Source organism: Otolemur garnettii, unplaced genomic scaffold (assembly GCF_000181295.1).
Source record: "Otolemur garnettii isolate 467f Iridium unplaced genomic scaffold, OtoGar3 scaffold00019, whole genome shotgun sequence".
NCBI classification, from domain to species: Eukaryota; Metazoa; Chordata; class Mammalia; order Primates; family Galagidae; genus Otolemur; species Otolemur garnettii.
This window is the reverse complement of record NW_003852414.1, coordinates 17632841-17650720: the sequence shown is the minus strand read 5'-3', so window position 1 is coordinate 17650720 and position 17880 is coordinate 17632841. Positions and strand designations below refer to the sequence as shown.

At 41.2% G+C, this 17880-nt stretch overlaps 1 protein-coding gene across 1 annotated transcript in view; it reads right to left on the bottom strand.

The window, feature by feature from the left end:
• Positions 1 to 827: 827 nt before the first annotated feature.
• Positions 828 to 17880, bottom strand: part of DCLRE1C (DNA cross-link repair 1C) — a 34303-nt gene continuing 17250 nt past the window's right edge. Inside the window, exons 9-14 of the mRNA XM_003786795.2 lie at positions 16468 to 16569; positions 13358 to 13494; positions 12820 to 12874; positions 10143 to 10231; positions 7725 to 7819; positions 828 to 2161 (exon numbers count right to left, since the gene is read on the bottom strand). Of these exons, the coding sequence (XP_003786843.1) occupies positions 1239 to 2161; positions 7725 to 7819; positions 10143 to 10231; positions 12820 to 12874; positions 13358 to 13494; positions 16468 to 16569 (1401 nt within the window). The 3' untranslated portion in view covers positions 828 to 1238. The remainder of the gene's footprint in view (positions 2162 to 7724; positions 7820 to 10142; positions 10232 to 12819; positions 12875 to 13357; positions 13495 to 16467; positions 16570 to 17880) is intronic.

Genomic DNA, 17880 nt, shown 5'->3' with positions numbered 1-17880 from the left:
AAAAAAAAAAAAAAAAAAGACTTTATTAAATCCTCATGCGTAACACAAAAGCATAACCTATTGGTTGACTCTGAGAACAGTAAATGACATGACACAACACATATACTTTAGCCATAAATTCTAAAGCGTTTTCCTTCATATCCTGATTGTCTAGTTTTAATTTTATACATACCACTGTATTCACATCAAGGTTCTTAAGTGAAAGAACATCTTTTGAAATAAGGTGCCTGTTTTCTCTATAGGCATTAGTTTATTGTAAATAAACTCTTTCAGTGGGCCAAGAGAAAGTCACTGTTGGTAAATAAATGCTCCATTTGCACTTAAAGAAATGTATTGTGTTTGGGGGTGATGTATTCTCTAAAATGGTGACATTCTGATGTGCTGTGTATATATATTAGTTCTAGTATTGACAGGGATGTTAAAGTCTATAAACTATAATGGCATTACTTGTCTCTCTGAATCAGTTCTTATAGAAGGTATTGTCAGTGGCATACACTTTTAGTACTCATGTCTTCTTGGTGAACTTTTATCAAGGAAACTATTACTACTACATCCACTCCAGCTTTCATTTAATAGCTTAACATGGTCTTTTTTCCATCTTTTCACTATTAGCCTACCTATTTCATTTGAAGTGAATTTCTTATAGACAACATATAATTGGTCTATATGAAATACAGTCTATAATTGGTTTTTTTTTTGAGATACAATCTCATCATATAATTGGTCTATATGAAATACAGTCTATAATTGGTTTTTTTTTTGAGATACAATCTCATCATATAATTGGTCTATATGAAATATAGTCTATAATTTTTTTTTTTTTTGAGACATGATCTCACTCTTCTGCTATAAGCTGGAATATAGTGGCAAGATCACAGCTCACTAGGGCGCTGAAGTCCTGGGCTCAAACAATCCTCTCACCTCAGCCTCCTAAAATGCTGGGATTACAGTATGAGTCATACACTCAGCTCTCGGTCTATCTTTTCAATGGTTTGTCTATACCATTTTCATTCAGTGTAATTATTGATAGGCTTGGATTTAGTTCTACCTCCTTATTTGCTTTCTGGTTTTTTGCCTGTTTTTTGTTCCTGTTTCCTCTTTACTGCCTTCTTTTAGGTTATTTGAACATTAGGTATTCCATTTTCATTTATCTATTGACTATTATCAATAGACAAGTAGATAATATCTCTTTGCAGAGATTTTTTTAATGACTGCTCTAGGATGAAGTATTTTAATTCTTAAATATCTAACAGTGAGTATCTTTTTTCAACTACTATACTCTCACCTGTTGCCAACTTCTCATATAAATATTGTAAATGCTCTTGTTTAGGTAGCTCAGCTTCTGGAGTTGGGGAAATTTCGAACTCAGAGGAGCTCTGGGAATCCACATTTGTGCTAAGATTTGGCAGACTTCTTTCCTCAGGTGTATGTTCCCTACCTCTGAGAGAAGTTGGTTCTCTAACACTAGACACTATAGTTAAATCTTGATCTCTGCTTTTCAAATCAGAGTCAGTGTCTTTTGGGCAAAGTACAGTTTGTTCCATGTGAGAGGCAGGAGTATTCTCTTTGATTCTAGGTCTACAGCCAACTTTGTTTAAGGAACTAATATCCCCACCATTTTTCTCTTGGGAAGATAACAAAACAGTATCAGATTGGCTGTCCCAGCCTTGACTTCCTTGTTCTGTTATATGTGTTGACTGAGATGAATTCTGGGAAGAGATGTGGGTAGATTCTCCATCAGAGTCACTAAAAAGCTTTGGTGACTGAGATCCCCCTGCTTCTGTAGAGGAAGGGCAGTTTCCCACACTCTCATCTGTGACTTCATCAGTTCTTTTAAAGAATACCTCCCACTGCGGTACATCCCCCTCAGCCTTTTGCTGGGGAAGTGGTTCAGGGCTCAGATCTCCTTGCAGTGAAGCTGGGATCTCTGATTCTTCTTCACTTTCACTGTTGGATTCTTCACAATCTACAAAGTTTGCCAAAGAAGAGCTTTGCATACCCTCTGCTTTGTAGCACCCTGTGCTTTGTCTCGATTTTTCAGGCTGTTTTTCTGACATTGCAGTCACTGAAAATACCTCAGGGTGAACAGTTTGCTGATGTGGAACCTTGTGCCTTAGAGGTACTGGCAGAGGGTCATCAAAGAGATCATCCTCTTCTTCCTCTGTGGGGCAAACAAAAGAAGTTATAGGAAACAAGCAAAGGGAGCCATGTTGTGCTTTCCATAAAAATCCATTTGTACAATTTACCTACCTTCTTTATTCCTAGAATCACAAAGAATACAGAGGTAGATCACTCTTCTCCAAAGAGTAATTAGAAGTTTCTTTATTCTTGGGATATTCTGAATAATTTAACTACCATCCTTCAACTTTTGATAACGTTAGACTATCAGTTGAGGATATAGGTCAGTCACTGTCTCACCGGGCTGGCTAGTCTTTATAATCACAGGGAGAGCTTTTTTAAAAATACAGCTTTCTCTATCTCATTCTAGACCTACTGAATCCCTAAAAAAAGTAGGGCAAAAAGATTTGATTTTTGTTTTATTTTTTAAAGTTCTGCACCTGATTCTGTTCATCAGGGTAGATGCCAGGGAAATACATCAGGTTAAGTCAACTGGTTAGTGTCAACAACTAAAAGTCAACAAAAAGTCATTTTCCTGATTTTTAAACATGCAATATCAATAAACAGTAATCCTAGTCCACTTAAATTTTTAAAATGATGAAATCCTTACTTGGAGGATGGAATTCTCATAAATAAATTTTCCATAAAGTAAACTGCAAAGCCATGGGATTGGGGGAAAACAAATATTTTCCTGCCTTCTAATGGCACCTAATCTAAAGGAAACTAAATACCCAGGAGACTGCTACATACGGCAGCTTTTCTTGTTCTACTGATGAATCTGGTGTTAACTTACAATAACCTACTTCTTAGAAAGATGACTACTTTCCCAGAGATTAGCACTACAAAGGGGCTAAACTAATGGACCCTAGATACCATCATCCAGCTCCCACTGAACTCATGAGGAGACAGGCCAGAGAAGCAGTGTGCCAGTCACAGACTCAACCTCATTTGTAACTGGTCTTGCCCTTCATTTCTACAGGGCTTAAGGTGACTGAGATGTCTGCTTACTGTATTTGGAGTCATCCCAGTCTCCAGGATATGGCTTAACCCAGTGGTCCCCAACCATTTTGGATGTTTCATGGAAGAAAATTTTTCCATGGGACTGAGATAGGGCAGCAGGTTTGAGATGATTCAAGCACATTATATCTCCACTTCTGATCATCCAGCATTAGAGTCTCACAAGGAGTGTGCAACCTAAACCCCTTGCACACACTCCTATGAGCATGGAGTGCTTGCACTTAGCCAACAGGAGGTGGAGCCCAGGCAGTGCCCATGGGGAGCAGCTGTAAATACCAATGAAGCTTCTGTAACTTACCCACTGCTCACTTCCTGCTGGGCAGCCAGCTCCCTAATAGGCCACACACTGGTATTGGCCTGGGAGTGAGGGACCACAGGCTTAAGCCATGGATGATCTTTGTTGTAACTCCTCCACTGGTATACCTAGAATATCTTCTTTTAAAATGTTTTTAGAAATTGGATAGTGACTGTACCGGTATCATGGTAAATTTAACTGACAAATCTTTCCTCTGTTCATTTTCACATCATCTCATGTGTATACTAGAAAAACAAGACTCTATATTCTTAAAAATTTACCCTAATGTTATGTACTTTGTTATGACCACAGAGGATTTTTAAACTTTATGAAAGTAGAAAGCACGTAACACTGAGAGAATGTCACAATAAATATAAAACTTGTCACAATCCTTGAGAGTTTACACAAACTGATACTAAAACCACCTAAACTCAATGACAAAAAGGGACAACTGTCAAACAATTCTTAGATGCTTTCCACCATCATGCATTATTGATTATAAAAATCATACTGAAAAGCAATTTGGCTTTGTATTAAGCACCTTAATTTCTACATTATATCCCAACTGATGTGAAATAGACTTATGTATGATGTTGTTCATCACATTTACAAAACTAAGTAGTTCTAAATAACCTAAACATATGCCAGAGATTAAATGTACCATTGTATACATCATAACAATATGGAACCACTAAACGGACGTTTTTGAAGAGTAACACAAGAAAAACTTCCCACCAAATGTTTGAAGTGAAAAAAATCCACATGTTTAAATTTAGGTGTGTATATAAAAATGGTCTAAAGCTTCTTTTCAGCCTGTGTGCCCCTCTGTAATCTTGTAATTGTGCCATTCCTGTAACACCTTCCTCCTTGCCTTGCGCCAAGTGTCCTGTCTCCACCACCCTGGCCTCACCCAAAGAGCTCCAGTCCATCTCTCCGGTGCCTCCAGAGCCCCAGGACATCAGGCCAGCACTAGTCACTGCTGTTCTCAGCCCACTGCCTGGGTGATGCTGCTTTGGGAATATTTTCAACACCACTCCTGAGTGTTGTGAATATTTATACAAATGAATAGAAAGCAAAGGAAATATATTAAAATGCAAATCAAAATAATTTAGATTTGTGTGGTCCTACATAACTTTCTGTTTTCTCAGTTACTATACTCTGTGAAGGAGGAACAAAAATGGTAATTTTATAGAAGTGGTCTCTGGGGATAATTTAATAGTGATAAATTAATTATGTAAATATAAAACATCAGAGTACAAAAAGCTTCTTAAAAGAGGCTAAGAGGGGTAGCGCCTGTAGCTCAAAGGAGTAGGGTGCCAGCCCCATATGCCAGAGGTGGCAGGTTCAAACCCAGCCCCAGCCAAAAACTGTAAAAAAAAAAAAAAAAAAAAAGGCTAAAAAGAACGCTTTTAGAATTTGGCCCCCAGATGCTCAGACAAGAACACAAATCTTAAAACAGCCAATTCAACACTACTTGTATGAGCACTGACTTGGATCAAGAGGACAGTTTAAGTACTAAATGATCTGAAAGACTAGTCATCAAATCTGTAGAGATCACCAGAGATTTCAAAGCATCTTCACAGGACAGAATGGTGATTGTAAAGTTAATGACATACCTGGACTAAAGTATGAGGGCCCCTGTTGCTTACAAAATACATCTAAAGAAAGTAACATTAAAGCGCTGTCTACAGAGCTGCACTTGTTCAAATGCAAGAAAAGCTACAAAGATTATTGCCGTAATACACATATTAGTAAGGAACAAAAAGCCTAAGGAATCAAAAAAACAAAATCAAAGCTGACAAAAGTTAAGAAAAATAAAATGGAAATGATCATCCATTCAAAAAAAACGTAAAACCAGTGGCCTAATTCAAAAAGACATTCATCATCAGGTCAGCACCCATAGCCTAGTGGTTATGGCACTAGCCATACGCACCAAGGCTGATGGGTTCAAAACCAGCCTGGGCCAGCTAAACAACAATTAACAACTGCAACAAAAAATAGCTGGATTTTGTAGCGGGAGCCTGTATTCCCAGCTACTTGGGAAGCTGAGGGAAGAGAATTGCTTAAGCCCAAGAGTTTGAGGTTGCTGTGAGCTGTGACGCCATGGCACATTACCAAGAGTGACATAATGAGACTGTCTCAAAAAAAAAAAAAAAAATTCATCATCAAAAACCACTGTGGACTGGGCAGATACACAGATCATCAGCAAGTTTATCCTGCCTTCAGGTAGGATGGAGCAGCAGGAACTAGATCCAACCTCCCACCTGAAGCAACTCAAAACCAAACTGTAAGGAACAGTGGCACTCAAGCAACCGTCAACCAGGCAACAAAAGACAACAACATGAGAAATGGGGAGTAGACCAGCCCTGAGATGGCCCAGCTCACTGCTTGGTGGCTGATTCCGGTCAGGGAGGGCACATCCAGATACAGCCTGTCAACATCCCTGACTTGAGGTAGAACTGGGAGTCTGAGGAGATCAAGGTGGCTGGAGTTTGCAGAGCAGAAAGCCGGAGGAGAAGCTGCCAGGAGAGAAGGTGGAAGAGCTGCCAAGGGGCCTCCCATGCACAGGTGCCAAGCAGCACATGCTTGTAAGGGAACCACCAGGAGCCAGGGAAAGAATCATCTGAAAGAATCACCCAAAAGTAACGGGAACAGCACCCAGTCCTCACCCAGTGAGTTCCGGGAACAGTGACTTCCCTACAGCCACAGGGAGAAACCTTATAATCCATGGGCATTTGTAAGAGAACCAAAGGGCCTTTCTTCACTAGTGGGGAAAGTTGCCCACAGACTAAATTCTGCTGGGTCCTGCCACACACAGATAAAAAGACACAAGAGGACAGAACTGTAAGCATGTTCATCACGTTCCAAAACAAGTTTTTATCATTACTTTAAAAAAAAATTTTAGCCCCATACCTGAGGACAATAAAGAATACTTCTAGGAATCCACAATTATATAAGACCTAATGTACACTAACAGGTGAAGCGAGCAGTAAATTTTGGTATTGCTGTGCAGGGGACAACTGCTTATCGATAAAGAATGAATCTCCAGCGTGCTGCGTGAAATAAATGAAATACTCTGTGATTCTATGAAATAAATGAAATACTCTATGATTCTATTTAAAATTCTAGAAAATGCAAACTAATCTGTAGGGACAGAAGGCAGATCAGTGGTTGCTGTTGCAGGGGTGAGGACAGGGAGGAATTGCCAAGTGGCATAAGGAATCACTTATGATTCCTTGAGAGTCATGGTTTTCAAGTGTACACATAAGTGAAAATGGAGCAAATCATATACTTCAATCATGTGTGAGGTATAATGTATCAGTGATATCTCAGTAAAGCTGTTTTTAAAAAAACAGAACTAAATTAGTAAAGATTAGAGGATGGGGTTAACATGTGAAATGAACGGAACTGTTTTCTAGAACTTTTGAAAGACAAAGGTGTTTTCTTTCAGACACAGTAATAGGCTTACTGTATCAGTCCTGGAATTTGCATCTAAATGTTTTCAAATTAGATCCTAATTAGCAGAAATGCAAAGAAGCAGAGATGGGAGAGACAGACCTAGATTGGAATCTCAGCCCATCACTTACTTCCTGCTAGACCTTAACTCAATAAACTTCAGTTTCTTCATCAGTAAAATTCAGATTGTACCCCCTCATAGATTTGTTTAGAGGTTAGGCTATAACATATGCATTTAGCGTAATACCTGCCACATAGCAGGGGTTCAATAAATAGCATCATTATCCAGTGTTTGGTCACATATTCCTCATGCAGCACGCTAACTGGCTCTCCACCAAGGAATGGAAATTGAGAACCTCCCCACTAAATCAGGCCGCTGTACTTCAGAGCTTACCTCTGTCTTTCGCTGCACAACAAAAGTAGCAATTAAAAGGTAGAAAAGTATAGAGAAAATCCACTTATATAAACACTACTGATCAATCGGACTAGAAATGACGACTAAAAAAGTCTCTGTTCTTAGTATATACTAGTATCTTAAGGAGGTGTTCAAGGCTAACAACCTGGCCTCTTCATGGACCATGCAAGTCTTAGGGCCTATGCCTAGAAAGCTGAGACCACCACACGGTACAGCCCAGTTCTCCCCACTTGTTTTAAACCTATGAAAGACAGCTGTCTCCTGATTTTACAGGCTAAAGACAGGAAGGCAAAGCACGTCCCAAGATCATAGGACAAGTCTGAGCTCCATGGGGACCAAGGCCACTCCCACCAGACCAGAGCACCCTGGAAAGCGGTCTCTCCCAGAAGCCCACATCTCTGAATCCAGGACCGTTCTTCTTACCTGAGTCTTGGTGGAGTGTTCTAGCTCTCTTCAATTTTCCCAGTGGTTTATACTTCGGCTCAGTTCTCTGGGAAGATCGGCATAAAGGCTTTAAGCTGAAATGAATCAGAAGATTTCATTTTTCCTTTTGGGAAAGCTTCTGGGAGGTAAGCATCATTTATAAAGACTACGAAAACATGGCCATAGGGGAAATCACGTAACACTTTGTAGCACTGAAAAGCAATGTTTAGTATTTAAAAATCCTGTCAGTATACTAAAGTAGTGATTATAAATGCTTAAATCCAGCCTGGTAGAGGGAAACATCTTCAGCAGACTTCAGCAAAACTTCCATCTTTGCTCACATAGTACAACAAAGGCAGGTCCCTATCCTAAAAACCTATTAAGTGACACAGTGGCATTTGGCATTCAGGGCGTACAGTAAGCTAGTTGCTTCCCTTTCCCTGTTTAGCAAGAATCTCACTAATTGGATCTCTTTGTTCCAGAGCCTTAGACTGAAAGGTAAGACACGGGGGAGAGAAAATACAAAAAGGCACAGAAATAAGATTGGAAGGTATCCTACCCCTTTCCCGGGGTCTCCTTGCTAACTGCCTCCCTTCAGATTCCTGGAAGCCGTTAGGATGATCTACAACACACCTCCTGAACAGAGCCATTAAGCTCCCGACCTGAAACGCATGCACAGCCACCCTCACCAGACATCCCGCCTCTGTCCTCAGGTCCACTAAGTTTTCTGGACTTCCTCTGAGCCCCCAGCCTCACCCCCAGGACCTCTGCCATGTCACTGCATCTGTCTGCAGCCATTTCATCTGTTTTCTTTGGGGACCTTTTCAAAGTGGGGTTGTCCTTCTCTACCTACCTACAACAGGATCTCCCAGTGAAAATGCAAGATGGGAAAGATGCTTTTAACAAGCACCCCCACTGATGCTTGAGCACGTTCAAGTTTATGTGTATTCAAGCTTAGCTCCGTGAGGCACACTGAAGTCTCAGCTATTTTAAGATCAAGCCTCTACAGACTTTGCTGCCTCCAGCTACCATCTGGTCCATGAATTCTATCCTCAGTAGTCTCCATTTCTCAAACTCCTGAAATCTGGCTTCCAACTCAGGTCTACTGAAATTGCTCTCGCTGAGCTCACATAGGTAACAGGACACTAGGTCATCTCTATATTATGTGACTTTGTGAGAGTCTGACTTTGGCACCCACTACTCCCTTTCCTCACCCTGCTTCTGCTCTGGGCCACTATCTCCAGCTCACCCCAGTGCCGCCTTCCACTCCCACCCCCAGGTCCCTTCAGAGGTGCTGCCCAGAGCTCTAGCTGCAGCTTTGTGAGCCTCCTCACACCTTCCTGGTGACTTCCTATGTCCTCAAAGTTTCAGTTGTCACCTGTAGTGCTAATTCCAAATCTGTGTCCCACTGAGACCTCCTGAATCTTCTTTTCCATCAACTTTTACAAGTTTGGTCTGTGTGTCCTCACTGGGGTCTCTGGGGCAGATTCCCTGACACCAAGCGTGGTTCCCTCTGTCCCAGAGCAGCGTGTGTACAGCAGGTAGCATGCCTTCCTGTATTCCTGGCCGCCCTGGGACGCTGGGGCTCTGCCAAGGTGCCCTGAACCTCAGGAGGATCCCAACTGGATCCCAATCACAGTGCTCACCACATAGCTGGCACTGAAGGTATTTTTAATGAATGTATAAATGAAACTCAAGGAAGAGGTGAAAAAAGGGAAGACTATAGTAAAAGATACCATTATACTGTTTCACCTCTCCTTGGCTTCCATTTATCCATTCAACAGATAACCTTTAACCACCTACTTGGCATTGGCCATGCCAGATGCATTTCATGTATTAACTCCAAATCTCTAAGAAAGCCAGTAAGAAGTCAGGAGTATCCCTTTTGTTCTGATTAGAAATGACTAGCTCGGCTTGACGCCCATAGCACTGTGGTTACGGCTTCAGCCACACACACTGAGGCTGCCGGGTTTGAACCTAGTCCGGGCCAGCTAAACAACAATGACAACTGCAACAAAAACTAGCTGTGGTGAGCGCCTGTAGTCCCAGCTACTTGGGAGGCTGAGCCAAGAGAATCGCTTAAGCCCAAGATTGTGAGGTTGCTGTGAGCTGTGACGCGACCGCCCTCTAACAAGGATGCCATAGTGAGACTCTGTCTCAACATCAAAAGAAAATGAAAGAAATGACTAGCTCAGAGAAGTAATGTTACCAAGATCACAGGGCTAGCAGATGGTGGGGGGATGACATTACTTGTGCCTTCTGCCCCACTGTGGACTAAAGGAAATACTCCGGGAAATAATGGAAATGAGCATGAGTTGAGAAATGTCAGAAACAGAAACAGTTCCTGATTTGTAAACATCTAGGCACATCGAGCCACAACAGGGAGGCACACGAGTTCCACACGTGGTAACTACTCACATTTCTATCACTTTATCCATAGTTGTCCCTACTGGAATGACGTTTGGATACACATTCTCAGGACAGATGTAGCTCAAGAAATCTTTAATCTAGGAGAAAAAAGATAAAATGGATCAACTATCATATCTCTTTGATGAAAAGCAGGGTGTGAGAGGAGCGAAAGGGAGGCAGGGTGAGAGAAGCGGAAATCCCCCAGGGCTGTGGCTCTCAACACTGGCTGCATTGGGAGTCACCTGGGGACCTCTTGGGAAGAAGCAACAGCGGAGGCCCAGGGACACTGAGTGAATGCAGGCCTGGGAATCAGTACATTTCAGTGTCCCCGGGTGATTCTGCTCCACAGTAAGAGCTGAGAATCACTGAGGAAATGGGGTTCAAAGATTCTTTATTTTTAAATACGATTTCCTTGTCCAAGAAGGTCAATAGCCCATGTTTAACAAATCTTTGTTAGTTAGAATTTAGCTGAATGTTGACTGTTAAACACACAAGAAAATAAAGTCTTAGCTTTGCATTTCTTAGCCAGGCACAGTGGTGCACATGTGTCGTCCCAGCACTCTGGGAGGTTGAGGTAGAAGGATCGCTTGAACCCAGGCATTCGGGGCCAGCCTGGGCAACATATATATTTTCTCTTTTAAAAAAAGTATTCCTTTCCTCCTACAAATAGTAAAACGAACTGCATCTTCAGGATTATTTAATTTGTTCTAACATCAAGCAGAACACTATGCACCAGTTACCAATCCCAGGGAAGGACTCCAAACACTTCCTATTGCATCCTGGTCTCAGGAGTCCCAAGGAAAACAAGGAAGTCAAGCGCTGGATGGAACAATGTGGAACAAGATCAGAGGGGCAGGCTGCCTACCACCGTCTCCTGCCCTGCAAGAAGGACCATCTGCCTCCCTCCTAGTGTCTGAAATAATGGAAGCTGGGGTATGCCTGAGGGCTGTTGACACACAGTCTTAAGCAGAACAAGGAACCCACACTGAATCGAAAACAAAGGTATTTCCACATAAGGCAATAAGTTGGTACAAGCTGCGTGTGCTCTTTGTCTTGGAGAGAAGTGTTCCCAGCCCAAGGCACATTCTTCTGTGGCCAATACAGGTTGGAAGGTTGTGTTCCTGGGCCTGCCTTTCCCAACACTAAATTCTAAACAAGCACAATTAAATGTAAAAAGAGCCACAAATGCCTTGAATTTGTGCAAAATTCAGAATGAACAAACTTTCACTAATCCTCCAAACATCTCTACAACCCAGGCAAACTTTGTCACTTATTAGATCTTGGCAAGATTGTGATCTCAGCTGAGTTACCTAACATCTTAGATGCTTCATCTAAAAGTATAAATGAGATAACATGTGAAGTGCTCAGCCCAGTACCTGGTAAGTGGTGAAACATTCACTGAAATTGTCCATTAGAAAGTTGACAATGAGAACACAAAGATTTTTATCGCCTTCTACAAAGGGAAAGACAGACTAGGTCACAAAATGACTATTGTAAGTATCCAACTTTCCAAAGAGAAGACCAAGTCAAAAGAGGTAGGAAGCCAAGAATTACTGTTAACTCTATATAAAAATAAAATGGCTACTTTAAGCCAAGGCAAGATCTCTTCATTTTTCATAAATAATTTCTTGTGTACCTTCAAAGTAGGCATGAGAAGAGAAAACATTACTTGCCCGCCCATTACCTATGTGACTAGCACAATCAATTAAAGTTGAGGCCAGTAGAAATCTTAAGACTTCTTAAGGTAATGTGGATAAAGACAGCAGGGTCAAGTCTGTACTAGAAACAAGTCACTACCTGTTCTCAGGGACGAAGTAGCCTCAGGGAGGAGAGAGACACCCAGGAGAGGTCACCCTCTCCCTTGCACAAACTAACTCCCTGTCACCAAATACCTGCCTTAAAACAATAGAGTAACACAGTCGATTCTCTTTGTCCACAGAAGTTACATTCTATAAAGTCACCACCAATAACCAAATTAGCAAATGCTGAACTGTTGCTCCTAGGGGAAATATAGGGTAGGCTTCCTGTAAGCCTGGACAACATCATTTTCATCGATCAGTCAATACATAATCTTGTTTGTGTGTTTCTGTTTAAAGACCCCACATTTACTATATACTGTTGACTTATTAACATTGAACTCATGGACAACAGAACTACAACTCATGTCTGAATAAAGTTTATCTAATGTTTTCCCTCCATAAGGCACGTCACAGGCTTCTTGCACCTAGAGCACTAGACAGAACTTCAGTTCTATGCTTGGTCACCGTTTACAACAGTGATATCACGAACACAAAGCTGGAAAATATGAAAAACATACCACTTAATAAACCCACAGAAGACCCTGCTGAGACCATGAGAGGGAAGCACGCAGGCTGAGCATGGCCTTATGTGGTCTGAGCCAGGAGTGTGCAGGTCAGGGGACTCAAATTTTTCGCCACTCTGTGCCACAAATGATCACAAAAGCACTTTAACCACTGGTATTGGAGTTACAGATCTGTTTCAGGGAGTAGGAAAACACAGAAATAAGGAATCCATGAAAAATAAGAATTGGCTATATTTAGAAGAAAAAAAGAAAGGACATGAGATTTAAATAAAAAGATGCCTCTGAAAGTCAAGGGAACCACTGTCAACCGTGAAGGCTGTGGCCAGTCAGCAGGAAGGGCTATGAGTACATGGAGTCTCTTACCTCGCTGTAGGAAGAGTGAAAAGAAAAACAAGCTCTGTATGAACTCTCTCCCGTCCTAAAGGAAAAGGAAAAGGTCACTTGGCCAAACTAAGTTCTAAATCTTGACCCTTCCCATTTAGGCTATTTCAGTATGAAATCACCCTAACTTAGGAACTTCTGCTCGGGATAGGAGTGAACCTTCTTCAGAAATGGAACTCTCTGTCGTACGTGTCTACATCCTGAACAGCCAAAGTTAAGAAATGTTGCTAAGGTATTATGACCATTCTCTGTGACATCAGTTTATGACTTCTAGGTGAGGACCCTCCATCTCTAACCGCCTCACTAGGCTAACCCGAGCAGCGCTCAGGACAGCCTGCCCAGTACTCTTATGATGGGTTTAGAAGCAGCTTATCCTCAGATTAAAGTTTAAATTTATGAAATCATTTCCCACACCTCCTCTTCTTTGGCTTTGACTAGATTGCATTTAAACTAAATTAAATCAGACAATAGACCTGAAAACTGGGCTTCTCTCAGAAGACTTCCAGCATTGCTTTCTTACCTCACGATTACATTTGTTTTTCTGGTTCTTTCTCCAAACCACATGGTAGATGGCTTAATGCTGATTATGTGGAGTGGAACCCTGTTTTTGGAAATAATTCCACAGGGTAATCTGTTCCACTGAAAATATTCCTCTGCCTAAAAAAGATAAAAAAAAAAAAATAGAAAAACAGTTGTGCATTCGCAGTGAATTGGTTTATAGGAAGGGTCTCAAAAACAAAGGTAGATTAGTTTGTAGACATGAAAGAAAAATGTAGATGTGAGAAAACAATCAGGTAATTCCAAATTGAGAAAAGTTTTGCAAAGCAACTCTTCAAAACCATCACCCTGAGGTCAGAGAGGCAAACGGCTGGAGATAAGACCTACATCAGCACACCCTTCAGGCCTGACTGAATGCAATGTGTGACCCATAATTACATCCTGGGTGCCCCCTCTGCCTGCACTACAAGCTATATGGGGCACTACTGGGACCACTGGGGAAATCTGAGTATGGACTGTATACTAGCTAATGGTACTATATCAACGCTCTGTTGTCTGGATGAAGGGAGGGATAGTACCAGGGTTACTCAAGAGAATGTTATTTTTCCTTAAGAGATACATGCTGAATGACTGAAGGTCAAGTGTCATGAACTCTGCCACATACTCCCAACTGGTTTGGGGGGATAGGTGGTTATACACACATGGACAAAACGTTAAAACTGGTGAATCCAGATGAAGGGAATATGGCATTCTTTATCCCAGCTTGCCTTAGAACTCTATTGTTATCAATTTTTCAAAAAAAAAAAAAAAAACGGAGGAGAAAAGGAACAAGAATGTTTTTGAAAGGCTGAAAAATAATAGGATGGCTTTTCCAAAGGCATTATTTTTACTTCGGGTCCCCCAAAATCATTAGCCCTCCACCCCAATCAGATACTTTCAGGGACCTTGGTGCTGTTCTCAGGAGGCTCAGGAAGAGAGCCAAGACAGGGCTCGACCAGTGACAACTTCCTAGTCAGTGCTGGTAAAGGCTGTGTGATCTAAATAATACCTTGAACTGTTAGAAGCAGTGTCTCAGGATAGCAGCCATGACAGTAGCAGCATTACAAATTAAGCTACTCTGTGGGATGTGAGCAATTCAAAGCAAAGAAAGATATGCTAATTAAAAGAAGTATAATGTGGGGCTGGGTGCAGTGGCTTATGCCTATAATCCTAGCATTCTGGGAGGCCAAGGTGGGTGGATTGGTTGAGCTCACAGGTTCAAGACCAGCTTGAGCAAAAAGCAAGACCCCCCATCTCTACTAAAAATAGAAAAACTGAGGCAAGAAGATCACTTGAGCCTGAGTTGGAGGTTGCTGTGAGCTGTGATGCTACAGCACTCTACCCAGCACAACAGCTTGAGATTCTGTCTCAAAAATAAATAAATAAAGATGTATAATGCAAGGAACCAAAGAACGTAAGTCTAATAGAAAAACGGAACAAAATCATTTAGATTTAACATGCACATCCAAGGATGTGGTTTTTAGCCATCCAAGGATACGCCGGGTATGTGTATGTGTGTGAATATTATGTGTATTTATTTAAGTACACACCAAAAAATGGTTGGAATACGCAGCTTACCAATTATCAAAGGCAATTTCCTGGCTTGCAGCTTGCTTTCAACAGCCTAAAGAAGAACAGTCCACGCTATGGATAAGAATTCTTTTTTTGTCTAAAATTATGCTTTATTATAAGAGCCAACCAACTTTACTTTAGACTTTTGGCTGACGGAACCAATAATACTGCCACAATAGTGATCCATATATAAAGGCATATATATGGTATTTGCTAAAAAAAAATTCCTCAGCATTTGAATGGTTAGGCTACTTTTAAGATTTAAAGGAAAATTACATTAACTCATATCACTAGATTTGAAGACCATTAATTTAGTCTTAGCAATTTAAGTTTGAAAAACTAAAATTTAATTTTTATTTGAATAAAAATTGTGGCTCGGCGCCTATAGCTCAACCGGCTAAGGCGTCAGCCACGTACACCTAAGGTGGCGGGTTCGAATCCCCAGCCCGGACCCGCCAAACAACAATGACGGCTGCCACCAAAAAATAGCCGGGCGTTGTGGCGGGCGCCTGCGGTCCCAGCTACTTGGGAGGCGGAGGCAAGAGACTCGCTTGAGCCCAGGAGTTGGAGGTTGCTGTGAGCTGTAATGCCACGGCACTCTACCCAGGGGGACAGCTTGAGGCTCTGTCTCAAAAAAAAAAAAAAAAAAAAAAAAAAAATTGTACAGGCAAATTAGAAATGGAAGCCTTACACCTGACATTTGATAACAGATGGGGCTCTAAGGTGGCATTAGAAAACCACCACAGGTGACTTACAAAAACACTGGAAACACTCATTTGAAATAGGACCATCAATATATAACTATTTCAAACTGTGAAAGAAAGTTATACCTAAATTTGTTTTTAGACACAGTCTCACTTTGTCACCTTGGGTAGACTGTCATGGCGTCATAGCTCACAGCAACCTCAAACTCTTGGGTTCAAGTGATCCTCTTGTCTCAGGCTCCAGAATAGCTAGGACTACAGGCACCCTCCACAATGCCTGGTTAGTTTTTCTATTTTTAGTAAAGATAGGGTCTCGCTATTGCTGAGGCTGGTCTCAAACTCCTGAACTTAAGCAATCTGCCTGTCTCGGCCTCCCAGAGTGCTAGGATGACAGGCATGAGCCACCACACCCTGCCTATACCTAAATATTTATCTCGAATGCATAGAAGGAAAATATTTGTAAAGCATGCTCATGTCATACATCTCAAAATAAACAGCAGTGTTTCAATAAATTATAAGTTATAATGTATTACCAATTTCATTACAAAAAATTTGTATTCTCAAATATGCATGAATAGATTTCATCAGAAAACTATTAAGGATCTGTGTCTATTCGCCAACTTTGAAGGGTAGGGTAGTGGACTCCAGTAATGTAGAGTTACGTGAACACAAGCTAACAATTTAGGATGATAGCCTCACTTTTTATACCTGTAAAGTGAGGAGTCTAAAAATGGCATTTCTGAGGTTTCTTCTCAACCTATACATCCTTTTTTATGGCTCACACAACCGGTACAAGACAAACCATGTGCACATGTACCTTTGGGTGTCGGCACGCGTGGATCTGGGTATTGCGGTCCGTCGTGAGATGGTGAAGGATGTCGGGCATGTTTCTAAACATGTCTAGCTTATCCACGTGAACCTCCAGGAAATAATAATATACATGAGCAAATTATTCAAAATGTACTTCCTATAACTGAATTGTTCAAGGATCATTAGTCAGAGCAAAATGTCCAGCCCATGAACAAACCCTCTCTTCATTCTTAAAACCTAGCTTTTGGCTATTTCCACGCACGTTAGTATTCTGCCAGGATGTCAACAGTCACGCATCTCACTGGTCAGGGTCACTGCCTATCACTGCAGAAATAAAATGTTACCAAGACTCAGCTCATGCATTTCATTCGATCCTGCTAATACTGTCCTTTCATTCTTCAAAAGGAATTCAATTAATATTTATTTTGTGCCTATGTATGTCCCACTTGGCTCTCAATGCTGGGTAGACAGCAGTGATCAAAGCAGACAAAAATAGTCAGGAATCAGCTCGTTAAAGACACACACACAGCATGCCACAGGGGAGCAGCTGGGAGAGGGTGGAAAGCTAGACATGGAGGCGTAAGGCCCAGTCCCCTTCCCACACTCCACTCCACTGCACTCAGAGCAGGAAGGCAGGTGCAGAAGGCAGGTATGCAAACCCAGGCCACCTTCAGAAGGTCAAGGCTACTATGTCTTAAAGCATTAAACCCAATGTGTCAGTTTTTCTTCAAGGTCATCTTCTGGGTATTTCCAAGTATATGACAAGTACTTAACCTGACAATAGGATTATAAAATTTCAAAAAAGTAATACTCTCAGCCAGGTGTAGCTTGTGACTATAATCCCAGCTGCTTAGGAGGCTGAAGCAGGAGAACTGTTTGAGGCCAAGAGTTCCACAGAAGAAAAGAAATAACCAAAATTAGAGCAGAATTAAATGAGATTGAAAACAAAAGGATTATAGAACAGATCAACAAATCAAAAAGTTGGTTTTTTGAAAAAATCAACAAAATCGATAAACCTTTGGCCAACCTAGCCAAGAAAAAAAGAATAAAGTCTCTAATCTTATCAATCAGAAATGGTAAAGATGAAACAACAACAGACCCTTTAGAATTCAAAAAATCCTTAATGAATATTACAAGAAACTTTACCAATACTTGGAAGCACGTCGTCTCCCAAGACTTAGCCAGAATGCAGTGGAAATGTGGAACAGACCCATATCCAGCTCTGAAATAGCATCAACTATACAAAATCTCCCAAAAAAGAAAAGCCCAGGACCAGATGGCTTCACGTCAGAATTCTACCAACCTTTAAAGAGGAACTAGTACCTATATTACTCAACCTTTTCCATAACATAGAAAAAGACAGAATACTACCCAACACATTCTATGAAGCTAACATCACCCTGATCCCCAAACCAGGAAA